Below are 27,251 nucleotides of genomic sequence, written 5' to 3'. Positions count from 1 at the left end.
AGAAATAATTTAATTTCTGAAATTGCTACATTGAAAAATATAGCTTAAATAATATTTAAATACATCAAAAGTTATACAGGTAGAATTTAAAACCAACATTCATATTACCAGAGAGAAAAAAAATTAAAACACAGAAAATTTAGGAGACGGTAGAAGACAACTTCAATGGTATTAAAGCGCTAAAAATGATACATTAAATGTGATTATTGAACTCATCTTGAAGCTAATTTAAAAGACAATAAAACAATAGAGTGGAAAATAGCAAATTATGAAAGCATACTTAGAAATGTGAGAATGTAGGTGAAATGGACAGTTTTTGAGGAAAATAGAAATTGTTCCATTTGATGATAGAAAACTATGTATCCAAATGATGATAGAAAACCAACAGACCAGTAAGTGGAAGAAATTGAAGGCAGTGTTGAAATGATGTGTGTTTGTTTGTTTTTTAAGCCGATAGGACATTGGCAGTGGTTTTGAGCACCAGCGTTGTTCAGGCTGTCGCTCGCTCTGGGACATGGCAGGTGACGAACCAGAGCTGGCTCCTTACTCTGAGCTCGCACTCAACTGGGGTCAGCCCTTCAGAAGAGGGAATGCCTGGCTGGCCACACTGTTCCAGAGCTTGGGAAGAGAAGGAAAGCTCCCCAGTTAGTTGTTCAGTTTTCCAGAGTAAAGATTCTGGAGTTGGATTGTGTGAGTTCCAATTCACTACTTTGGGATTTTTACAAGAGTCTCAAACTTTTGAATCTTAGTTTGACCTCCATTGGTTAAGTGTTATGTCTATGCATGTCATTTAATAAGCCATTTTAGACGCCAGCCATGTACCAAAATCTGTGTTGAATTTACTGAGCCTACAAATAAATAAAAACCATTCCTGTCCTCAAAGAACGTACAGTCAGTAGGAGAAATGAAGAAATCCACCATTAATTATACTGCATGATGACACGTGAGCAGAGAGGAGCCGAGGTGCTCCGGGACCCTACCTTTGATTGGCTGGTGGGGTCTGGGCTTGGTAACACTGAAATGAGCTTGGATGCTGAGCTCTATTTGAACAGAGCGTAGGAGACTTCTCCCTTAGTAGACAAGAAGGGAAAAGGAAGGAGAAAGCAGTCTGTGAGAAATCTAGCAAAGGAAGCTTTTTGTGTTCTGACCAATGCCAGTGTCCAGCACATAGCGTATACAGGGCGCTCTTGAAATAGTTGTTGGGCAAAACTGATTTTTTCACGATTGAGATTTTTTGCTTAATACCTAGTCACATACTTCAGTTACTATGTAGCATACTTTATAATGTTCTAATATAGTTTTTATATATATATTATCTATAAGAGTAGTTTGTGAAAGCTGAAAACTTTGTGATCTCTAATTATTCATCAGACTTTATAATTCATAAAGTAAGTTCATAGATAGCTCTTTATGTATTAGTTTAGAGTAGCCATGTGACTTTGTCAATGCACAGTGAACTTTAGTAAGAATTGTACAAACAAAGTTAGGGATCTGGCTCACGTTCCAGGGAACTTGGGGCTAGTTGCTCCTGCCCTCTGCACGGAGTGAAATTCATTTACTCTCCAGTGCCATCTAGTGTCTCCAAGAAAAATAACTTAATGGTAAGCCTCAGTAATTTGTTTTCTTCTTAAAAAGTGTTTCCGAACTTTAACTGGTTGTGAGTTGAAACCGTAACATAAAAGAGAAGTTTCATGAATAAACTGAACTTTGAATTGTGTGTGGGAAGAAAGATGAGAGCAGATGTTTACCACATAAAGCAGACATCTCTGTGGTTGATGTCAATGAATCATTTTCCCAATTCATCAGAAACTCCTGTTATTTTTAACAAATAATGTGCAGTAGTCTAGTCTATGGTTCTTTTTCCGCTGAACCTATTTCTAAAAATTTGATTTTTTTAAAATAACTTGAATGCTTTTTTATTTCTTCCTTGAGTCAGCTTAGTCATTATGACTACTGTTACCAATCTCCTTTAGTTTAAATGGTTTAACTTTAGAAATATTTTTGGAAATGTACTGTTACCACAAAAATATTGGATAGGTCATCATGAGTTTGTTTGAAATAATGAAAAAACTAACTTACGCCCTGCCACTGCCTGGCATCTGGACTGATTTCCAGCCCTGTGGCCAGTCTCCTTGCTGGTGTTAGGAGGTGAAGGGCCTTATCCAGGCCACCTGCAGCGCTCTCAGCTGCAGTGACCAGCAGCTCGGGGGTCAGGTGCACGCCCCGATGCATGAAGCTCTTCTTGAAAAGGTAGGGTCGGCTGAGATGTCAAACTTTGAACCTTTTCTTTGTTTTCGGTTTTCATGTAGTTTTTCATCTCTAGCCTCTAAAAAATTTGTGCTAATAAAAGTTTTCATAGATTTATACAACATTAGAGCAGAAATTAATTTTAGAGACTCATCTCAACACTGGATGTTATAGATTATAAATGTATGTATAATCACCTTAATATATTTAATATGTTATACAGTGATATTTGATGAAAGTTTTCATTCATCTTCCTGTGAAAATAAATAATGAGTATAATCTTTTTTCATCTTATTAATTTGAACATCCCAGTCAAATTCTTATGTCAAAATTCGTAAGAATTGACATGGGGGCATGGGAGGTACAAACCTTGGAGTATAAGATAGCCTTCTAAGGATGTGTTTTATTACAATATGGAAAATACAACCAACATTTTGTAATAACTTTGAATTGAAAGTAAATCTTAAGTATTGTATTAAAGTTCTTTAAAAATACTTCTTTAAAAAACTCCTAATGATTGATTTTGAAAAATAAAGTCTTTGCTTCATTTTTCCATTTCTTTATGAAAACTTTTCTCCACCCATCAGTCATTAATGCGTTAGTGCAGGACCTTCATCAATGCAAAATGCAAAATGTGTCTTATAAATTATGATTATTTTGAAACATGAAGAACCAAAGCAAGACTTGGCTTACCAGGTCACAGAATGTACTATAAATTACAGTAATTAAAACAGTGTGGTGAAAAATAAACCAAGTGATACAGAATTGAGAGTTCAGAGACAGACCCAGGTGTGCTTGAGGATTTATGTGATGAGTTCAGCCAGTGGGAAAAGGAAGGCTATTCAATCCGTAACTATCTTTTTGAAAATTATTTCTGTGGAGTGAGTTAAGGTAGATTTAACAAACTTTTCTCTATTCCCGAATACCTGCAATATTCAGTCTCTAACTTGGAGGTTTGTTATTGACATAGTCTGTTTGCAGTAATAACTGCCCACTAGCCGGATCAACCTCAGAGATCACGTGCAACATGCTGTTACCGAACACACACTCCAAATGAATCCGAGGATGATGATTTAATCAGGAACGATGCCAGGAAGGGAGCTGCTGCACAGGGGAACCATGTGGAGTTAAAAAAAAATGCCACCCAAAAAGAGGAGGAAGCTTCTAGTACAGAGGACAGACACTGAAGCTGTGAGAACATCAAAACAGGTGTCTGACTGGCTCAGCCCTCACGTTGCCTTCATGTGACCAGCGCCTTCAGCCTTCACAGGACAACTTACTTTTTTGTTAGCACTTGCTCTCAGTTCTCATTTGTAGGCCTTTCTATTTGATAAATGTGAACAAAAATCATAATCAAATTAGTAAAACAAGTACAAAGTCCCCATTGTAAAGAATAATTTTTTTTGATAATTATTTTGCACGAGAAGCTTACCACATTCAGTCAGGTTATTGAAGGATTTCTAAATCATTTATTTTCAGCAAGTCTAGTATGCAGCATAGCTTGCCACGTACCCACGGTGCATTATTTGCTTGTCTGTTTCTTGTACATCATCTAGAAAGTCTGCATAGAGGCAGTCAATGTTTATATTAAATAAATGATCCAGGACCATATAAGCTATTTCGTCGTTACTGAATTATGAAGCAAAATGTAACTTGAAGATATTAGTAAATTCAGCCTTAATGGTCTTACAGAAAAGTCAGCCTAAAGAAGTGTCTGTGGTATATCTTCAAACAACAAACACAGGCAGTCAACAAGTGTTAAAAAATATCCAGAGCTTCTGCTGGGAGCTTGCTTCAGCGTTTGTTTTCTGGTGGTGTTGCGGGAAGTTCTTTTAAAGTTATCCAAACGACTCGGGTCAATTTAAGTTCATTTCCTGCAGTTCTGACTTTGAGAAGAGAAATGTTACTCAGCATCCTTGGTAATTAACTTTCTCATAATTTGAAAAAATCATTGTCAATTCTGACTCTTATTCAGCCTACATATACTGTATTTTTTATATTTTTATTGTAGTCATCTCTCTTCCTGTTCTTGGATCATTTTGCTACTCTCCTGTCAATCATAAGAAAGGGTAACACATTGAATGATGTTTTGCAAGATAGATACTAAATCTAATGAAATTCTAAACTTGTTTATGTCACATGTGTGTTGGTGCATAATAGAGTACAGTAACTATTGTAAAAACACTGATTTCTAGCCACTTTAAAAATGTGTATGGTCCAATTGTCAATTATCATTGCATATGTAGTTAAATTTAAAAACATCTTTTTAAAGCATGTAACTTGTATTTAAATATTTTAAGCTTAATACTTTTTAAAAGAAGCAATTTAAAACTGAACTTCACAGACATTGTACTTAATAGCAAATTACTGCTTAAACCTAGTCCTAGCTAATATAGATATACTAATGAATGAAACTATCTTGAATGTATAATCTTTAGATAATGGTGACTTAAAGCACACAGAATGAGCCGAGGCTCTGTTTTCCTCCTCTCTGTTCCCAGTGATTGAAGTCGCTCAGGTTTATAGTGCTCAATCCCTTGTAAGATTTTATTTGAAGAAAGAGTTCTTTGACAGTGTGTGTGTGTGCACGCGCGCGTGTGCTCGCACGCGGGCTTAGTCGTGTTTGACTCTTTGTGACACTATGGACTTAGCCCGCCAGGCTCCTCTGTCTGTGGGATTTCCCAGGTAAGGATACTGGAGTGGGTTGCCATTTTCTCCTCCAGGGGATCTTTCCTACCCAGGGATTGAACCCTCATCTTCTGCGTCTTTGACATTCCAAAGTTGGAAAACCACATTATCTAAAAAGCAACACATCAGAGGATTGCCTAATACTTACTAGTTCAAAAGGCCCTCATCCTTAAGTTACAGCAGTTCCAGTTAAGATAAAAGTAAAGTGTTGGGAGAATTTACCAGAACTTTAATATTTTTTAGATCGTGTAGATAATCACAGTGTGGTTCTGTCAAAATATTGCTCCCCCTGCCCAGATGATTTCATTAACAATTCTTGTTTAGTAGAAATTTATTTTAAAATGTGGTTGGGTTTAGTCAAAATAATTGATCGTGTTTAAAAAAATAAATTTAAGATACTTTCAAATGCTCTCCATCTGCCACGTCTTCTGAGGGGGAGAGGTACACCCAGGTTTGTCCAGTCATTTATTTACTTAATTTTTGGTGTGTATGTGCAGAGAAAAGCAAAGATTTTACCAAGAGTATTCTAAATCTGTAATATTATGGGCAGGCCAGTTTCAGGAATGGAGTGGTTGATTATTTAAAAAAAAAAAAAGAAGTAGTAACATTCTGAGAAAGATTTTTAATGAACGTGAAAAAGTATAGTCATCTCACATTGACTTTGTAGTTACAGATCCATGTGCCACGTCTGTAGGAAGCGGGGCGTGTCGTGTCTGCTTCTTGATTGGTAGTTTCTAGAGCCCAAGGACAGCTTACATTTCTGTCTTCATGTTAGTATTTCCTGTGGATAAAAATTGGAGGCTGCTGTAAGAGTTTTCACACGTGGACATTCGTGCGAGTCCTGTGTCGAGTGTGTGTCTTGTGTTTGTGGGAATTCCACCTCAGATGCTTAGTGTGGTCATCGCAAAGCACCTCCCTTGTTTTGGGGCTCCTCTTTCCCTTGGCTCACAGATTTCTTGTCATCGTTAAGTAATGTCTAGGAGTCTTTGTGTCCCATGCCAAAAAGCACAGGACAGTTTCTAGAACATGTTCTTTCCCTCTTCGCAGAGCCTTTGTGTGTTTATCCCGCCTGGAATCAAGGAAGGAAAACCCAAGCTCATCCCCGCTGGTCCCATCGCCCAGGGCACCACCACCTCTGCCTATGTGGCCAAGTCCAGGAAAACGCTGCTGGTGGAAGACATCCTCGGCGTGAGTGGCTTTTCACCCTTTGTGACATGCCGAGGTCCAGCCCCGGCTGATCCAGGGTATTCAAAGGGGAGACGGCATCGGCGACTTATTTAAATATTCATCAAAGATATAAACAGTAATAGAATGAGGATAGCTCAGTAGGAAAATTCAGTGGAGAAAAGAGGCTGAGTAGCTTGGTTTACACGGAAAATCAATATAACCTGTGACACCAGATTAGCTCTGACCACGGAGGCTGCAGGCGCCCTCTCAAATAGCGGAAGGTGCCCCACCTTAGACACCTTCTCGAGTGGGTCTTAGAAGCCCAGGCAAATAAATGGTCGCAGAGGACCTCCGCGCTCCAGATGGAGACTCAGCTGGAATGTGAAAAGAAAGAATGACATGGGGAGACCAAGCTTTGGTGAACAAGGCCTGTAGCTTTATTTTCAACAGGGGCTTTTATACCCTAAGTTACACATAGAGGATAATAGGGGATGTGAAATCATGCAAATTCAGCAGTCTTTGATCCTTATCAAAAACCAGGGCTTCTTTCCTGCAAATTTATCATATACAAATGGTTTAGGTGATTTACATCATCTTCTGGCCAGAAGGCCTATTAACATTTTATGACTCTTGACAAAGGTTTGTCAACCATAAGACTTATTTTCTCTAAGAGTAATTATTTTAAGGTTTGGCGCCATCCTCCGAAGGTGTTAGATAAAGTTGCATTCCTATAGGACAGAGGTGTAATGGGTTTACAACAAAGGAAAGAATTTATTACCTTAAGGGTCTAAAGTTGCTAACACCAAGGCCACTACTTATTTTTCTATATACCAACTATATTAATTAATACACATTCAAGGATACAATACAGGGTATGTGGAAACTTGGCAGCAAGCATTGGCTCATCAATGGAATCTTTTACTAGTTTATTCTGACAGTTTCTAATTCTCTGAGAGGCTCTAAGCTATTTGAATATCTTAAGCTTCCCGTGCCTCTCCAGGCTGGGAGACTGTAAACAATCGTATGCATAGCTGTAGGAGTCCGGGTAAACTTGTCAGGCGAGTTAGAGAGCTATCTGAGGGGTTTGGATTTAAACACTCCTAATGCCCAGGAACTTTATTAATTGGAGCTGTAAGTTAACTCTTTGTCAGAGAGAGCGAGATGGTGGTAGGGGACAGCCCCCAGTAAAGTCAGAGGTGAGAGCACAAAGCAATAAAGTAGGCAGACTCTGGTTTTGGGGGGTAGATGCTCGAGAATATCCAGGGGGACTCCTGAGGCTCGATCCCGCCTTTGCGTATGCCGAGCCTCCTTCCTCATGACCTTTGCCACAAGTGGAGTGCCTCTCGCCGGCTCCCGGCAGTGACATTTGTAACCCAAAGTATTTAATTAAGAAAGACAACATATACTCTTGGTGTTGTAACTTAAGCCATGTTACAGCAGCATAAAAGCAAGATAGCGATCAATAAAAAGGGTTTGTGTGTAAATGAATTCTTTGTACTCCAAGAAATAATCTGATAACCTCCTAAGAGCTAGGTTTGAGTAGTTCTTCTTTCCATATTTGCCTGTGTGCTGATATACATACAAACTGAGTGATTACTCTTTGCTGGTTCGTATCCCAGCAGGACAGATCTGAATGAGTTAGCTGTGGGACTGACTGCCTCAGATTTTAGTGGTGTCGTGCAGCAACCACTCACTGACTCTGGATCGGCCGTTCTGCTGACCCGAGCTTTCTCTCACGTCTGAGGCCGTCTGGGCGTCCCTTGGGAGCCGGCCAGGCTGAGGTGGCCTTTGTTCTCTGTATGTGTCCCCTTCCCTTCCACTGAGGCTAGCCTGGCGTCTTATGGTGCTGGCAGGGGTCAGAGAGAAGTGGACACATGCAGGTGAGTTTTCAAGCCTCTGCTTGCATCAGCTTCATGACCTTCGGTTTAGCCAACCAAATCACATAGGGGGCCAGACTCAGTGTAGTCTGACCAAGCCCAGGGGTACAGAGAACAGGACCAGATGGAGCCCTCAGACCAGTCTCCCCCAGTATATGTATGCGTCGTGATGAAATGTCACTGTGTGAGCTCAGACTTTGAAACTGAAAAGCATACAAACAAGTGCATTGGTGCCAGGAATTTGCTCTGAAAAAGTGCTAAATTGGAGTCGCAAAATCTAGATTTTAATTTTATTTTTGCCACTAATTATCTGTGTGACCTTGAACAAATCAGGTTACTAGTTACTGTTATCAAAAAGAAAAAAGTTTTATCAAAAAGAAAAAAAGTGCTTAAAATACATGTTTCACAGTATAATTACATAGACAAGAATATTATAATTGTCAAACTTCCTAAGAGACTAAATCTTCACCATTCTCACCACGGAAAAGAAAAGATGAAGACGCTGCTGGTGGAGGCCCCAGCAGCGCTGCCGATCCTACTGCAGTGTCCAGACGCAGCAGATCAGCTCACCGTGTGCCTCAAAGCCCCATGACGGTGTACACCGAGCCCATCTCATTTTTAGGAAGTACATGTTAAAAGTAGATATGGTATACATTGTCACTTAAAATGTTATGTTGTATGCATGTACAAGCTTTCCAAAGATCTGTAAATTACAAAGGACAGATCTGTGCTAGTCTTGATTCATGAAAAGCTTCCTGTAGACTGCAGAAAGTGAGTAAATAGAATTGATGTTTTGATATTAATTCATTCCGTTTTCTTGTATTCCTTTGAGTGGTTTTGCTAAGTTAGGAAATGAAGTAGAAGAACCAGTTTCATTTCTTAGGTAATGGGTGATTATTGGTTGATTCGAGTGCCTAATTATGGGTCTTTGGGGTTCAGTTGCAATGACTCTCATTAACCTGTGGTTTTGTGTTATTCTGACCTTAAAAATAAGAGAAACAATTATATAAATAGAATTTGCTATGGCATTTGGGGTAATTTTCACATGTGACTTTATATCTCTAAAACTCTTAATTCTGACACTAGAAGGTGAGGAATAAAAAAGTGTTGCTTAGAATTGCTTGCGTGCTCAGTCATGTCCGACTCTTTGCGACCCCATGGCCTGTAAGCCCACCCGGCTTCTCTGTCCATGGATTTCCCAGGCAAGAATACTGGAATGGGTTGCCATTTCCTCCTCCAGGGGGTCTTCCAGGCTCAGAGATCGAACCCGTGTCTCCTGCGGCTCCAGCATTAACAGATGGATTCCTTACCACTTGAGCCACCTGGGAAGCCGTCATAATTACTTTTATTATTGCATGAAGCTATATGTATTCATTCATTAATTGAATTCCCCTGTACAATGAAAAAGAAACGTGAAGCACTATCTGGGTTTGTGTCCCATGTTGCTAAAGTTATCTTAAACAGCTCAGTGGGTAAATAATCCGCCTGCAGTGCTGGAGTCAGAGGAGACAAGGGTTGGGAAGATCCCTTGGAGGAGGAAATGGAAACCCACTCCAATATTCCTGTCTGGGAAATCCATGGACAGAGGGGCCTGGTGGGCTGCAGTCCAAAGGATCGCAAAGGGTCAGACACGACTGAGTGACTCAGCACAGCCCATGTTGTCAGGTCTTCTTAAGCAAGGTTTACAGTGACCATCGTCGTTTGGTTTTCCTTTGAAAAGAACGGCTGATCATGGCTTACAAGTACTAAGGAATTTCTGATAGAATCCTAAATTAATGATTCCATTTCTTTCGAAGAATTTATATCTTCTCACCCTCCTACGTTTTCAGGATGAACGGTTTCCAAGAGGTACCGGGCTGGAATCGGGGACGCGAATCCAGTCTGTGCTGTGTTTGCCGATCGTCACTGCGATTGGGGACTTGATTGGCATCCTGGAGCTCTACCGGCACTGGGGCAAAGAAGCCTTCCGTCTGAGTCACCAGGAGGTGAGCAGGGCTCCAGCGTTAGAAACATTTGGGAAACATCCCTAGTGGCTTAGGGGTAAAGAACGTGCCTGCCAAGGCAGGAGACACTGGTTCCATCCCTGGGTCGGGAAGATCCCCTGGAAGAGGAAATGGCAGCCCACTCCAGTATTCTTGCCTGGGAAATCCCATGGACAGAGGAGCCTGGCGGCTACAGCTCCTTAGGATTGCAAAGAATTGGACACAACCTAGCAACTAAACAACAGTAACAACAACACCAGCATCTGTTCACTGTTCCTTGAATGGGAACGGCTCAGTGACGCTAAAACCGAAGAGTACCGTGACCTCTCTGTCACCTGCAACGGTCGTCCAGGCCCCGGGGTGGCCAGCTCCCTGTCTTCTCACCTAGGTGACCGTTCGCCACTCCAGCCCCTTCTCTCCCTGCTGCCACGCTGGGCCCTTGAGCACAGCTGGCCCCTCTCCAGCAGATCCCGCACCTCGGTTCCCCCTCTGCTTCGACTTCTCTGTCATCACCCGGCCGCCGCCTCCAGGAGCACGCTCTGAGGTCACCTGCTCAGGGTGGCATCTTCCCTGAGCCCTGCACACAGACGCGAGTGGCACCTGCTCTCTAACAACAGCGCTAGGCCCCAGCTACTGCTGCTAAGTCGCTTCGGTCGTGTCCGACTCTGTGCGACCCCATAGACAGCAGCCCACCAGGCTCCCCCGTCCCTGGGATTCTCCAGGCAAGAACACTGGAGTGGGTTGCCATTTCCTTCTCCAATCTGGGCCCCAGCAGGCACCCAGGAATACTCGTTAGATGAACAGAAAAAAAACAAAAGAAATAGGATAGCTAGTAGTTTAAGCACTTGTCAGCAAAGTTTGGGAAACAGTTCGTCATTTTTAAAGTGGTCACAAGCAATTGATTTGAGTCAGTCCCAATGAGGTGGATGAACCTGGAGCCTGTTATACGGAGAGAAGTAAGCCAGAAAGAGAGAGACAGGTACTGTCTAGTAACACATGTTCGTGGAATTTAGAAAGATGGTAACGACGAGCCTGCATGCTGGGCAGCGCGGGAGACACAGATGTGAAGAACAGACCTTTGGGCTCAGTGGGAGTAGGCGAGGGGGGGTGATTTGAGAGGATAGCACTGAAACAGGGACATTCCCATGTGTGAAGTAGATGAGCGGTGCAAGGTTGATGCATGATGCCAGGCACCCAAAGGTGCTCTGGGACAACCCAGAGGGGTGGGGTGGGGAGGGAGGTGGGAGAGGGGTTTGGGTTGTACACAGGTACCCCAGTGGCTGATTCATGTTGCTGTCTGGCAGAAACCATCACAAAATTGTAAAGTAATTATCCTCCAATTAAAATAAATTAATTAATTTTTAAAAAAAGAAGGAAAGAAAATTGTCACTAGACGCCTTTTTTATTAGTGATTTGAAGTGAAAAATAATTATCATAAGCTCAAGAGATGACAGTGTTCTTAATCAATTCATCTTCCTTTTTATCCCAAATTAAGAGGAACAAAAGAGCATTACACTCAATCATAAAGAAGTGGGAAATAGAAAAGAGAAATTTTGCATGCATTTGACAGTTCGGGTTTTTGGAATGTTCACGGATGTGGTGACCACACCAAACTTAAGCTGGTGGCCTCTGTTGGGCTGTGTGCATGTGGCCGAGGAAAGCTGGCGTCATGCTCTTCCTTTTCTTGTTTTTAGGTTGCGACGGCGAATCTCGCCTGGGCTTCAGTAGCCATACACCAGGTGCAGGTGCGTCCCAGGGCTGCTTTCACAGGCCGTCCCAGAGAATGGGCTTGTGTAGCCCGCCCCCAGCAGGCAGAGGGCGGGCCAGCCGCCACCCACGGCTTGCTTTGTGCATAGTAAATGTTTTCCTGTTTCTGAAATGTGTGATCTGGTCACTTATATTTACTGACTGCTTGCCTTAACTGTCTTCCAACCAATTCTTTTATATAGTTAAACAGGATGTTAAATCATTTGCATTTCTTATCGTGGTTTTTGTTTTCCACCGAAAGCCCAGGAATGATATCCTACTGGCAGTAATGTTGATATTTCTATGATCCATTTCCTAAATTAAAGCATCCACTAAACTCAGTGGCATATGAAAACAATAATCGTAAATTCAAGTTCCTTGATTCTCTTGAAAATGTGATCTAATTTAAAAGGTCACAAACTGCATAGAGTTTCCCTGATAACCAGGCTCTTAAGTTCAGGAACATGGCAGAAATAGAATTCTGTTTTGTATCTTCCACTGCTGCTTGTTTTGTTTAAGTCCATTTCAGCAAACTCAGATTGCTGAGGAACTGTCTGATAGGGAGAAAATGTGTGTGTTTGTGTGTGTGTGTGTGTGTGTGTGTGTGTGTATACATCAGTTCAGTCACTCAGTCATGTCTGACTCTTTGCGATCCCATGGACTGCAGCATGCCAGGCCTCCCTGTCTATCACCAACTCCCCAGGCTTGCTCAAACTCATGTCCATTGAGTTGGTGATGCCATCCAACTATCTCATCCTCTGCTGTCCCCTTCTCCTCCTGCCTTCAATCTTTCCCAGCATCAGGGTCTTTTCCAATGAGTCAGTTCTTCACATCAGGTGGCCAAAGTATAGGAGTTTCAGCTTCAGCGTCAGTCCTTCCAATAAATATTCAGGACTGATTTCCTTTAGAATGAACTGGTTTGATCTTCTTGCAATCCAAGGGACTCTCAAGAGTCTTCTCCAGCACCACAGTTCAAAAGCATCAATTCTTCAACGCTCAGCTTTCTTTATAGTCCAACTCTCACATCCATACATGACCACTGGAAAAGCCATAGCTTTGACTAGATGGACCTTTGTTGGCAAAGTAATGTCTCTGTGCTTATATATATATATATATATACACATAAAAAATAAAGCATATATATATATATATTTCAAGATAATGATATGAGAATCAAGGACTTCCTGGATCTGACAGTACTGAGCGGTGATAGATGCTCAAGTACAATTTTTTAAAAATCCTTGAAGTAGTGATTGTGTTATGCCTTTTTAAATAAATAAGGTAAATAAAATTCTGGAATTTTCATTCCTAAAATAAACAAAAGTCCCTCAAAATTAATAGCCACTGTTTTGTATGGCAGGTATGCAGAGGTCTTGCCAAACAGACTGAACTGAATGACTTTCTACTCGACGTATCAAAGTAAGTGTTCATCTCTAGGGATGTGGTAAGCTCTAACAGGTCAACGGTTTAGATCAGGCGCCGGCCCTGACCGTGACAGACTGCTGTCCACTGCGGTCAATAGCAGCAGATCAGTCCTTACCCGGCACGTGATCTGGTAAGTGTGGGCCATCATGTTTGTGCTTAGAGAGTTTCATTCTCACCCACATTCACGTCACAAGTAAAGGATCAAAGACGAATATGTGACCAGCTTAATTTGCAATTGGGCATGTTTGTAAATGACTCACTAGAAGGTGTTAGAGACTATGCAGAGAGATGCCGTAGTGTTGCTGTTTGCATAGGAGAGAACTGACAGCAGTGGAAGGAGGGGAAACGTTGATCATTTTCCCGAAGTCCTCTCTGGCCCTTGCTGTGAACGTCAGTAAATCACAACATACTGTTGACATTATTGTTTCAGTTTTCCCATTCTGAAAAAGATGGTGCCCTTCCCCGGAGTTTAACCTGGGAAGACTCTTGGGCTGGCAGTGGAGGAAGTACAGATGTTCGTTAAGCGTCAGGCCCACATCAGGTTTGCTTGCTATGGGGACGGCCATGTATTGATATCTCTCTGACCGTCTGCTCAGTGGTTGAGATCTGAAAATGCCCCGGGATGTGCCAGCTTCAGGGCCCCACCCCACGGCAGGTTACTAACTCAAGGAGCACTCCACAGCAGCTCTGATGCTGTTCCCGCTGACATGTCCCTGGCGTACTCGTCACCAAGTCCCGTAACCCCCTCACTTGTGATTCTGAAACTGCATCTTCGTGTTTTGAAATATTAGGGAAGTTTGAGTTGGAGGGCGTGCTCTTTTGATCTCCTTGGCCAACTATCCATATCTTCTCTGAGACAGAATGAAACAGCATGTCTGGACAGCAGATGTGACTGCTTCAGAGCCACCCGGGAAGGGAAGCCGTGTTCGGCCTCTTGCTAGCCTGTCTGAACACTTTGCAAGCCTCCCAAAGCCCAGTTAAAACCCTCATGTGACACCTGAAATCTCTTCCCCAGTGGGAAACTGATTTTCTTCAACCTGTTCCTTGCAGGATATTCCTCAGTGGATGTTGTAACTAAGCATATTAACAGCTTCAAGTCAGATGATTTCTCTTCTTGAAAAGGGCATTGTTAATTGCTATAAGTTACCTTAATCCTGAATACAGGGCTAAATTCTCACAGACCTAAACTGAGAGCGGCACCTTGCCAACAGTCTGTGTTAAGAGTATTTGCCACATATTCCCTATAACACGTGCCTGCGGATTTATCTGTTTCTCCGGTCTACATTTTAATGTATGTGCCATATGCCCAAAAATACTTACTTGCAGTTCATAATGATGAATATGTATTTACTTGTGTAGAGTTGTCAGCTCCTATCATTACCTGTATTCTGATATTTCTTCTCAAATGAATTTCCCTGCTTTTTTAAAAAAAATACAGTTAAACTACATTCTAGCTTTTGGGGTTTTCAGTGATTTTTTTTATATTTTTATCTTATTAATGAGATTTAGCAAATTTAAATATTTTTGTTTTATATCAAAGTTATTAGTGAGATGTTAAATTTGATGTACCAGTTTTATTTCTTCATCGTTTTAGTTAAATGCTACAAACTTTTTCTCTACCTTGAATAATTACTGAAGGCGATCTCTGGAATTAGAGCCCTTATACTAAAGTCAGTGATAAACTTTCATTTACCTCTTTAAAATAATATTATTGGTGGTTTCCACGAAAGGACAACAGTCAAACAGCATATATCTTTCTGTTTTTTTATTTAAATGTAGCCAAAATTGGGAAATGTATTCAAAGTTTCATATGTTCTGTGTTCTAATAACATTACTTAAAGATTTTACCTTTCTTTTTTTTCAGAACCTATTTTGATAACATAGTTGCAATAGATTCTCTACTTGAACACATAATGGTAGGTTGCCTTCTGCACGATACTGGGTGCTTGGGGCTAGTGCACTGGGACGACCCAGAGGGATGGTATGGGGAGGGAGGAGGGAGGAGGGTTCAGGATGGGGAACACATGTATACCTGTGGTGGATTCATTTTGATATTTGGCAAAACTAATACAATTATGTAAAGTTTAAAAATACAATTAAATTAAAAAAAATAAATAAAATGAAATAAAAAAAGAAGAAAAAAAAATGATTTTGTTTAAGCCTTAATTATGTCCTAATATGGGCTTCCCTGGTGCTCAGATGGTAAGGAATCTGCCTGAAATGCAGAAGACCCGGGTTCTATACCTAGGTTGGGAAGATCCTCTGGAGAAAGAAATGGCTACCCACTCCAGTATTCTTGCCTGGAGAATCCTGTGGATAGAGGAGCCTGGAGGGATACAGTCCATAGAGTTGCAAAGAGTCAGACACGACTGCGTGACTAACACCACTCCTAGGTGTCTTAATATATGATGGAGCGTTTTAATGTACAATCATATGTGCTGTTTTAAGAACGATGAAAGTGATCTGGAGGCATCACCTTGATTGATCTGTCACTTCCGTTAATTTTGGAGGGGTTTGGAATAATGTTTTGAAAAATACCACAGAGTTTTCCATTATTTAACGGAGAGCTAATTTGAAAAAGCATTTAATCTCTTTTTCTTTCCTCAGAATACCTTTTGCATGTAGGTCTTATTAGGAATTTCCAATGATTCTTTCTAACCCTGAGTTTCATTCTACTTAGTCTAAGTTATTTCCCTCTTCCAGAAGACTCACAGGCTAGAACTGAAGGCTCCAGGAAGTAGAGTTTGCTTTCCCCACGTGTAGTGTTGCTGCTTTAGTGCTCGGGAGAGGGTCCGCTGAGGGAGGGGCTCGGGTGGTGGAGGTGGTGTGTGTGTGGACCCGTGCGTGCCAGGCTGGCTTGCTGGGACCACCCATGCCTTGTTGTGTGTTTTGATAGGTGTTCTTTCTCCTTTCCGTTTTCCTGGTCTTTCTCAAGACGTAGTGACCCTGTACAACAAAGCTTCCTTTCATCTCCAGGCTTAATGGTGTGCAGTGATCTGTTTCCCTGATGTCCTGGCAGGTCAGGTGTGAGTGTGCATGCGCAGTGTCAGAGCATTTCCTGAGGGTCACGCAGGGGTCACTGCTTTCAGCACGTTCTCCCTGTAAGTAGTTACACTGATGATTTTACAGTTGACCCTTGAGCTGCATGAGTTTGAACAGGCCCACTTACACATGGGCTTTTTTCAGTAGTAAATACTGCAGTGAGACACCATCCGGAGTTGTGGAGTCTGTAGATGTGGAACTGTGAATACGGAGGAGCCACATATGTGGAGGGCAATAGAGGTTATATGTGGATTTTTTATTGTGTGGGCAGTGTTGAAGGGTCAGCTTTGTTTAGACAGAAAAAGAAAGAAACTGCACAGTAAAAAGAAAAATAGCCTCTTTGGTTATGACAAAATTTGAGGAATTTATAAAGCAATGAAAAGTATTTAAGAAGACATAAAAATATATAATATGGACTGACATATAGCTTGTACCAGGAGTATAAGAAATGCCATTGACCAGTTCTTGTATTCTTAATGTTATGTTAGAAAACAGTTTTACTGAGATATAATTCATGTACAGTACAATTAATCCATTTAAAGTGCTTAATTCAGTGGTCTTTAGCATCTTCTCAGATAGCTGCAGCCATCACCAGAGAATTTTAGAGCATTTCGTTACTTCAGAAAGAAACTGCCAAGCATTTTAGCTGTCGCCCGTCTGCTCCCCATCCCCTGAGCCCCCAGCCACAGCAACTACTGATTTACTGTCTCGTCTGTGGATCTCACCTGAATCCCACGTAAGGGGAATCCTGACTCTGTGGCCTTTCCTGCCTGGCTTCTGTCACTTAGCACAGTGTTTTCAAAGTTCATGCCTGTTGTAGTATGTGCCACTACTTCATTCCTTTTTGTAGGCAACCAATATTCTGTTGTATGAATATGCATATCACAGTTTTTTAATCCATTCATCAGCTGGTAGACATTTGAATTTGTTTCCACATTTTGGCTAATGCAAATGCTACTGTTTTGAAGATTTGGGTACATTTTTCTTGTTTTAACGCCTGTTTTCAGTTGTTTTAGGTAAGAGTGGAACTGCTAAGTGCTATGATTGCTCTGTGCTTACCTTTTTGAGGAGCAGTCAAGCTGTTTCCGTGGCGCTTAACACGATTTTACCTTCCTGCCAGCAGTGCACACGGGTTCCAATTTCCCCACACTCTCACCAACCTTGCTCATTATCTTAATTTTTGATTATTGCCACTGTAGTAGATGTGAAGTACTATCTCACTGTGACTGATTAGCGTCTCCCTGGTGACTAATGATATTGACTGTCTATCCATGTGATGAAAGATTCAGCTCCATGGGCTGCTTTTTACTTTAGTTTTCAGTGTTGAGTTCTAAGACTTCTTGCGTTTTAGATATCACTCCCTTAATTGACGTATAGTTGGAAAATATTTTTCCCATCTGTGTATTAATATCTTTTCACTTTCCCGATAGCGTGAAGTACTAAAGTTTTTAACTTTCGTGAAGTCTAATTTATCTTTTTACTTTTGTTGCTCATACGTGTGTCATATCTAACAATCCACTGCCAAATCAGATACCATGAAAACGTACTCCAATATTTTCTTCTAAGAGTTCTGTAGCGTTAGCTTTGACATTTAGTTAGGGTATTCACTCATGTTAGTTCATTTATGTTCATGGTGTAAGAGTCCAGTTTCATTCTTTTGCAGGTAGCTGTCCAATTTTACCAGCAGCATTTGTTGAAAAGACTTTTATTTCCCCTTTTAAACTCGGCTTTCCTGGAATCAGTTGAGCACGCACACATTGTTTTCTTCTTAGGGTCCCCGCTCTGTTCAGCTGACCTGTCTGTCCAGCTTAATGACAGTACCGTCTCATCTTGATTACTGTTGCTTTATGGCAGGTTTGGAAGTCAGCAAGTGTGAATCCTCCAAATGTGTTCTTCATATTCATTTCTCTTTTGGCTATTTTGAGTCCCTTGCAATTCATACAAATTTTAGAAACCAGCTTGTCAATTTCTACAAATGGCTCATATGGGTTTCTGATAGGGATTTTGTTGACTGAACATCAATTTGGGGGTATTGCCTCCTTAATAATATGAAGTCTTCCAGTACAGCAACATGGGCGTTTTCCATTTATTTAAATTTTCTTAATTTTTTCAACACTATTCTGTAATTTTCAGAGTATAAGCATTGCCGTTATTTTGGTAAAGTTATTTCTAGATGTTTTATCTTCTAATACTGTTAGGCAGGAGAACTGGGTTCAATCCCTGGGTCGGGAAGATCCCCTGGAAAAGGGAACGGCTACCCACTCCAGTAGGCTTGCCTGGAGAATCCCATGTACAGAGTAGCCTATCAAGCTATAGTCCACAGGGTCACAAAGAATCAGACATGACTGAGTAGCTAACACTTTCACATAAAGTTACTCCTAGATGTTTTATCTTTTAATGCTATTTAACGCTATTATTAATGTGTTCTTAATTTTATTTTCAGACGTTTCATTGAAAATGTATAGAAGTAAACTTGCTTTTTCTATCTTGATCCCCTATCCTATAGTCCTGATGAACTCATTATTTCTGGTAGTTTCCTGGTGGATTCTTCAGTGTCTTTACATGTCATCCACAATCACTGATGGTTGTAGTTCCTCCGTCCTAATCCATATACCTTTTTTCCCCTCCGTTGCATAATCGTCCTGGCTAGGTCCCCCAGGTCCCCCAGTACTGAATTAGGGATGGTGAGTGTGGATATCCTGCATCCATTCTGCAGTCTTTCACGGTTAAGTACATGGATTAGTTGCGGACTTCTCTTAGGTAGTCTTTATCAGGGTGACAACATCCCCTTCTAGTCCTAGTTTTTTAATGTTTTAAATTATGATTGGATGTTGGACATTATCCTCATTTATTTTCTCTGCATTTATTAAGATGACCATGTGTTTATTTCAGTTTTTGTCTTATTGATCTATAATGTATTATCCAGAGTGATTTTTGGATGTTATATGAACCTAGCATTCCTATGATATATCCCTCTTCACCATGGAGTGTGATTTACATCGGAATTACCTTGAATTTGATAAAATCTTAAGTAGAGTTGATACGTTTAGCATATGGAGTCTTCTTGTACAACAGCATTGTCTTATTTTCAATTAAAAAAATCTCTCTTGATTGTATGTACTGACTTTGATCTCCCATATTTGGTATGTTGTTTTTTCAGTTTACAGTCTTGGATTTTCAAGAAAGATCATTTATAGTGATAAGTGAGAGCGGTGGTTCTACTTCCGCAGTGTTTACACTGTGTCTTTTTTCTTTTTTACTGAGTTTGCTAGGACCTGAGAACACTGTGGAATGGGCCAGTGAGAGTGAATATATTATAGTTTCTTTAACGTGCATGCTTCTCTTGTTTCCTTGCTGTGTATAATTGTTGAAGGTCCCCCAGTAGATACTGTTGATTAACTTAAAAATGTTTCTTTCTGTTCCTTTCTTTGAGTTTATACCAGATTGGGTGTCAAACATTATCAAATTTTGTAAGTCATTATTAAAATTATGTATTTTTTCTTCCTTTAGTCAATTAGAATAGGGAACTATATTAATTTATCACTTGATGTTAAATGACTGTGTAGTTGGGGCTTCCCTGGTGACTCAGACGATAAAGCGTCTGCCTGCAGTGTGGCAGACCTGGGTTCCATCCCTGGGTCGGGAAGATCCCTTGGAGAAGGCAATGGCAACCCACTCCAGTGCTCTTGCCTGGGAAATCCCACGGACAGAGGAGCCTGGTGGGCTACAGTCCATGGGGTCGCAAAGAGTCAGACACGACTGAGCGGCTTCACTTTCACTTTTCATGTAGTTGTAGTCTGTACTCCTGAATTGGTCGCTATTATTTTTCTGACTTTTTCATCTACATTCATATGTAAGATTGCTCAATGGCTGTCTTTTTTGCCTGTACTTAAATTCTCTTCCTCACCTGTAATTCCATTAATGGATATTTTCTCCCTCTCCCCCCTCTCTCATATCAGACTTGCCTTGAGCTTGTTTGTCAGTCTGGACTCTCTGGTGTAAGGCAAAAGGCATCACTGCCTAACTCACATTAGCCTGAGAGAATCAGGGGGAGGTTTCTTAGCTTGTATCACACTGGAGAGACCTGAATGTTCAGAATCCTATGATTGCTGGGCCTGGGGGCGCATTCATCTTCAGGAATGCGTTGTTCTGGCCCTGTGCAGGGCACCTCTGTATGGGCCTTGTCCTCTGGAGACTTCACAACCACAAGAACAGCAAACTTCTCCTCCTTCCTTTTTGGCCTTCTAATCTTACATATTTTTTTGACACAACCAGATATTTTCAGTCTTTTTAATTAACTTTTTTATATGACAGCTGTAATTTCATAGGTATCGTTTACTAATGAAATGTACAGTTTAATTATAGCTTTAGTAGTTTCTTTGCTCATCAATTTTGCTTACACTCCAGGTCGTCCTATGCTTTCTTGAATTTATCTATTAATTTTTTCTTGAGCTCATCTCCTTTTCCAAAATAGTTCAAAAGTAGTAATTTTCTGAGTACTTTGTACTTCTGAAGTATCTTTATTTTGCCTCATGTCTGAATGTTAGCTTGATCTGGTAAAGAATTTTAAGTTTAAAATGTTTTCTTCAGAAATTTGAAGATATATTTCCACTGAATTTGAAATCCTCTATTGCTGTCAAGAATTATTTCCACTTATAAGTAAACCTGTGTTTATATGTAGGAGAGAGAGAGAAGGTGTGTAGGAGACAGGTTGGCTTTTATAATGACCTTGTGGCTCAGTTGGTAAAGAATCCACCCGCAATGCAGGAGACCACGGTTTGATTCCTGGGTTGGGAAGCTCTGCTGGAGAAGGGATAGGCTGCCCGGTGTTCTTCAGTCTCCCTGGTGGCTCAGCTGGTAAAGAGTCTGCCCGCAATGTGGGAGACCTGGGTTCGATCCCTGGGTTGGGAAGATCCCCTGGAGAGGGGAAAGGCTGCCCACTCCAGTATTCTGGCCTGGAGAATTCCATGGACTGTGTAGTCCTTGGGGTCTCAAAGAGTTGGACACAACTGAGCGACTTTCACTTTTCACTTTCCGAGGCTTGGAGTTCATAACTGTTACCAAAATATGCCTAGGATTTCTTTATTAATTCTTTTCCAGCTTCTGAGTATCATTTCAAACTGAAAGTTTAATATTCAGGGAGAATTTTAAAAATAAATATATATTTAGAGTCACTTATCTTAAAGCAGAAGTTTTTCCTACTACTTGTAATTGTTTTCAGTTGATTTTCTTGATTTCTCAACATATTCAATAATATCACCTAACATTAGAACTGTGGTCTTTTACCTGCTGCTGGTTTACTCGCCAGTCGTGTCCGACTCTTGAGACCCCAGGAACTGTAGTCCGCCAGGCTGTTCTGTCCATGGGATTCTCCAGGCAAGAATACTGGAGTGGGGTGCCATTTCCTTTTTCTGTCTTTTACCTAATTGTGTATTAATAATTATGATAACGTATCTTTGTCTTGTGCATAACTTTAATATCTTAACTTTAATAGGATGATTCTGATATTTTATCATTTTTTATGATGTAGACTATAATTTTCACATATTATTAGGGTGTCTGTGTATACTGATATATGTATGCATACATATATGTTTTTCTTCCACAAAATTTCTATTTAAAAAATTTTTATCATAAATACTGAATTTTGTTACATGTATTTTTTGGTAGCCATGGTAATAGTCATGTGATTTTTCTCCTTTTTTTTTTTTTTATTGCTTTATGAGGTATAATAATAGACTTTCCAATACTGGAAGTTGTGAGTAAAGTGTAATTTTAAATTATTGAAAATTTTAAAATATTATCCTCAAGTTTGACTTGCTGATATTTTTATTATAATTTTTCTTCTTTTTCCAAGGTAAATTGGTCTATGATTTTCTTTTTTATAGTATCTTTGTCAGTTTTCAGTATCAGTGACATAGCAAGGGTTGTAAAAGTAACTAGAGAAGTTTTGTTTTGTCTGAACTTGGGTGTGTGTGTTGGTTGCTTAGCCATGTCTGACTCTTTGCAACTCCATGGACTATAGTCCACCAGGCTCCTCGGTCCATGGGATTTCCCAGACAAGAGTACTGGAATGGGTTGCCATTTCCTTCTCCAGGGGTCTTCCTGACCCAGGCATCTGCCTGAACTTACACTAGTTTAAACTAGATGAGACTTTATTTTTGAAAATTCTTAAATGATTTGTATTTGAAATTATTTGGGCCTGATGCCTTTTATGAGGATAATTTTTTTTACAGTATTTCAGTTGTCTGTTTATTCTGATTTCATTCAGATATTTCTCTTCCAAATTCATTTTCTTTTTCTAGAAAAGTGTCCATTTCATCCAGATATTTACAACTATTGACATAAATATGTGCCAGAGTGTTAGGCAACCAACATGGCCACTAAGGGTGTGGATTTCACCGTATGATCCAGCAGTTCAGGGCATTGTTGTCATTTAATAGTTCAAGATCTCCTGAGCCTTCCTTCCTGTATGTTGTTCCTCCTCCTCAAGTGTTTATTGAGAGTTGCTAGGTTATAGAGGTATCTGGTATGTTCTAACCTGAGGGCTGGCAAACTTATTATGAAAGGCCAATAGTAAAGCTTTTGCCTCGTGGGCCATCGTCGCCTACAGCTATTCCAGGCGGCCGATACAGCAGCCGTGAGCCACTCATAAAGTGTGGTTCGTCCCAGTGAACCTTGTTAGCAAGCGGGGTGGGTTTACATGACCTGTGGACGTTAGCTGACCTTTCTCTAAGCCTGGTTCTGGGCATTTGGGATACTGTGGAGGAAAGGAAGCAGTTTCTACTGCCCTGGAACTCATGAGTCAGCTAGTGGAGAAGAGAAGTCCCCTGGGAGTTGACACTCACGATGCCCAGGGTACTTGGTCACGGTACATAAGGCACATCCAGTGTTTGTTGGGTGAGTGCGTACAGCTTCTAATAGCAGGGAAGACAAAGACAGAAGATGAGGAAGAACAGGTCCCTAAACCACTCTGATTTCTTTCTGTGAAATCTCCAAGGTGTTTTTACATGAGATGATATATTTTTCCTCTGGCCACAAGGTGGCCTAGCAACCTTTAGCATAGACTTTGTGATGGTTCTTCTCGAGCAGTCATTTCATGTCCGTCATCGAAAGGGTTGACGTTGCCAGAATTCTGAATATATGTAAATACAATTTTTGTGACATCGCTGTAATCCCAGCCAAGTGGGGACAGTGAGAAGTGTTAGGCATTAGAGAAATACTCGTTGAAGGGAACTGATGGACAAATGAATGGCTATATTAATACAGTTTTCCATTCAGAAAGAGTAAAGCATACTTGTTTCAAGAGCTTAGGCCATGGAAGCAGCTCGTGTGAGTTCACGTGCCAGATCCACCATCTGCGAGCCGTGTGGTAGTAGGCAGGTTGCCTCTCCGTGCCTCGGTCTTCTGGCGTGCAAAATGTTAGTGAGGGTTAAGTGAATTAGTGCACATAAGTACCGAAAAACTGGCACATAGTAAACACTTACTAATTGTTGCACATTATTGTTAGTGTAAAAAATAAAGTGTAGCTAATGTAAATATGAATACTCAGAGTCTCATTAGAGGTTATATTTCATATTTTTTTTACAACTGGTGTTTCATAAACACCCACCATTGGAATAGATGCTGGCCTTTGAGCTGATTTGAGACTCGGACGAGGGCACCAGGGAGGCCTGGGAGGTTCCGGAAGAGGAGCCAGGGTAGTGGGTTCTCAGGGAGTGAGGCCGGTACCTGCTCCCGCCCCTGGCACCACAGCCAGGATGCAGAGCAGCTGCTGGTGTGCGCACATGGTCAGTGCCATAGAATTAGTTTCGTCCTTATATGCCTGTATTTATCTAATCATAATGCTCATTTCCCACCCTGTTCCAGTCTAGAACAGCCGCAATTCATATTTATTTCTGATAACATTTACCTGCAACCTCTTTGCATCTCTCACCGGCTGACTCTCGTTTTCTCGTTTGTCTGTAGATATATGCAAAAAACCTGGTGAATGCCGACCGTTGTGCCCTTTTCCAGGTAGACCATAAGAACAAGGAGTTATATTCAGACCTTTTTGATATTGGAGAGGAAAAGGAAGGAAAGCCCATCTTCAAGAAGACCAAGGAGATCAGGTACAGCGCGCAGTAGCGTGTGGTCGCTGTGGCGGCAGCCGGGCAGGTGCTCCGCCGCCCACTTGTCTGTGCCTCTTCACAGGCGTGCGGACAGCACTTGTCATACTGTGATATCATTCCCACCAGGACCCGCCTCCTGAAGGTAGTGCTTGTGGGCATGACATTGCAGTGCCAGCGAAACCGCGCCTAGGAAGCTTTAGCGCCACTCCTGGAAATGCCGTCTTCCGGAGGCGGTCCTTTTGGAAATCATGTTGGAAAAAGTTACTAGTGCTCCCAGGTAGGTAAAGGTGCGCCCCACCTGGAGTCTGCAGGGCCTCCTGTGTCTAGGAGCAGGTGTACTCAGACAATTTCGTCCCCTCCCCCCCGCAACCTACAGAGCTGCCTGCAAGTCCGGACCGCAGTGAAAACTGACCCGGTATATTGCCTAACTTCAACACATTATCCTGCAGCCCAGCAGCCGGTTTAACCGATCGCAGAGCACTTGTGCTGCGTCCTGAAGCTAAAGAGTCCTTGGATCTGCTAGTGGCCACTGCTGTCGCTTACGCGAGCAGCACGGCCTTCGGCTGGTGGCTGAGTCCTCCCACCATCGGGGCACCTACGTGGAGCACTGTCACGGAACTAGTACGCGCCAAGCTGAGCACTCAGAAGCTGTCTTTTTTAGACATTCGCATTTCTTCTGTTTTATACATATGTATGATGCTTAACTACTTTTCCACAAGGTACTCTAACGTACCATGTCCCTTATTAACAGGACTGGCTCTTCATCTGGGCCGTCTGTCTGCACACAGGGAGCCTGGCATGTGCGCACACTGCCGCCCACCACGGGGTGCTTCCCCTTCTGTGGTCCCGGGATGCTAGGATTCCATACTCACAGGACACTGACTGCAGGCGCTGTTTAGGTTTTTGAAAAAAAAAAAAAGTTCGTTTGTTTGTTTAGAGCTCAGTAGATTCGTCTCGATATAGTCATTTAGGTAAAGTCACTTTTCCTGCTAAGGTCTGAGAGCTCCTCGCAGGGCCGGCATTGGCCTCATTTTGAAGACTTTAACTGGGAGCCTGCACTTACAAGCCCTGGCAGAACAGGCAGCGGGTGTGGTGGGCTGTAACTCTGGGCTGAGCAGTCAATGCCAGCCACTTACCTAAGGGCATGTCCCTTGGTTATGTTTCCACTGATCCGAGATAGAGACCACCCTGAGCTACCCTCAGACCAAGAAAATCAAGAATAATCGTGGAACGGGCTCTGGTACTCTGCTCACGGCCGCCCGACGTGTCGTGCTCACGTTGCTCAAAGCAGAAGAAAACGGGGCAGAGACAACCTCCGTTTCACGTAGGACAGTGCTGGGTTCACTTGTTGGTGTTTTAAGAAGAGTTAATTCTCTTTGGTGTCAATTCTCTTTTGAATTTTCCTTAGGGAAATCCATAGGGTGGAGCTTTATTTCAAGAATGATAATTTTCTATAATGTTGAAAATGTAATATTGTGAAAGCTATTTTTCAGCTACTGAAACATGCAGCTATTGTGATTATAGATATCTTAACTATGTTTTGAATGAGAGCGTGTATTATTATAATATTATAATGAGAAAACTATTTATAAATATGAGAATATATTTATATATAAAAGAAATGACTGATATTAGATATCAAAATATATCCAAGTGTAATCAGATAATGCCTGTATTTTGGCTGTTTTTAAATTTAACGAATTAGAGACGTGAAGATACCGGAAGTTGTAAAGTGTGTTATCTTGGTATAGTGCTTACATTGCAGAGGCCTTAAAGTTGAGGTCCTGCATCTCAGGACCGTATAACCTGTGGGTCTGGTTACATGTGTGGTGGAAAGTGTACTGGTGTTGACCTGCATTCTTGTTTTTGCTGTGCCACTCATATTTTAAATATATTGGCAAGTTACTGAACCCATATGGGTCTCAGCTCACAGGAAGAATTGTTTTAAAAAACTCATGTTGAAACATCTTGTAAATTATAAGGTATTTTGCAAATCTAAAGGATTATTATTGATCAATGAAGGAGAAGGCTAGTTAATTTTTCAATTTCAGTTTGTGATTCAGCATAATTTAATACATTATGAATTAAGTCTTGTAAGGTCTTCAAGTGATTACCATGCAGTGTTTTTCTGCTTCACCTTTATACATTTTATAGCAATACAAGCATTTACAATAGAAATCTTTTTTATTCAGTGTTTGTTGGCAGTGACGTGTCTCAAGTTCTTCTGCAACATCTGCGTGCTCCTCTCTTCTGTGTGTGCAGGTTTTCAATCGAGAAGGGGATCGCTGGCCAGGTAGCAAGGACCGGGGAAGTTCTGAACATCCCAGATGCCTACGCAGACCCGCGCTTCAACAGGTGAGGCGGCCTCCTGTGCTCCAGCGTTCCTCCTTTCCCGTCCAGCTCAGCCGAAGCCTCTGCGGTAGGGCCCCAGCTCTCCATGTCCCAGCTCAGTCAGTTTTTCCTCTTTGCTGCTGTTACACTTTCTTTGAACCAACTTATTATCAGTAGTCAGTGTTTTCAGATCTTTATAAAAAATGATGGATTCTAAACCATTGATTGTCTCTAGCTGTGCATGCTGCTGCTGCTGCTGCTAAGTCACTTCAGTCGTGTCCGACTCTGTGTGACCCCACAGACGGCAGCCCACCAGGCTCCCTCGTCCCTGGGATTCTCCAGGCAAGAACACTGGAGTGGGTCCAGCTGTGCATACGAGTGTGCAAAGTCGCTTCACTCGTGTCTGACTTTGCGACCCCATGGACTATAGCCTGCCAGGCTCCTCTGTCCATGGGATTCTCCAGACAAGAGTACTGGAGTGGGCTGCCATGCCCTCCCCCAGGGGAACTTCCCTACCCAGGGATCAAACTGACATCTCCTGCGCGGGCAGGCGGATTCTTTACCACTAGTGCCGCCTGGGAAGCCCCTGTCTCCAGCTACAGGAGTTTAAAGTGTTTTAAGGAAAACTAAAAAGC

At 41.6% G+C, this 27,251-nt stretch overlaps 1 protein-coding gene across 5 annotated transcripts in view; it reads left to right on the top strand.

The window, feature by feature from the left end:
- The window catches only part of PDE10A (phosphodiesterase 10A), a 582,319-nt gene that overhangs the window by 500,374 nt on the left and 54,694 nt on the right, over positions 1 to 27,251 (top strand). For all 5 annotated transcript variants that reach the window (XM_061428524.1, XM_061428522.1, XM_061428521.1 and 2 more), the window contains 7 exons: positions 5,983 to 6,123; positions 9,809 to 9,964; positions 11,656 to 11,706; positions 13,068 to 13,126; positions 14,997 to 15,048; positions 24,143 to 24,285; positions 26,548 to 26,640. In XM_061428524.1, the coding sequence (XP_061284508.1) occupies positions 5,983 to 6,123; positions 9,809 to 9,964; positions 11,656 to 11,706; positions 13,068 to 13,126; positions 14,997 to 15,048; positions 24,143 to 24,285; positions 26,548 to 26,640 (695 nt within the window). The remainder of the gene's footprint in view (positions 1 to 5,982; positions 6,124 to 9,808; positions 9,965 to 11,655; positions 11,707 to 13,067; positions 13,127 to 14,996; positions 15,049 to 24,142; positions 24,286 to 26,547; positions 26,641 to 27,251) is intronic.

Source organism: Bos javanicus, chromosome 9 (assembly GCF_032452875.1).
Source record: "Bos javanicus breed banteng chromosome 9, ARS-OSU_banteng_1.0, whole genome shotgun sequence".
In the NCBI taxonomy this organism is placed as follows: domain Eukaryota; kingdom Metazoa; phylum Chordata; class Mammalia; order Artiodactyla; family Bovidae; genus Bos; species Bos javanicus.
This window is presented reverse-complemented; position numbering and strand designations above follow the sequence as displayed.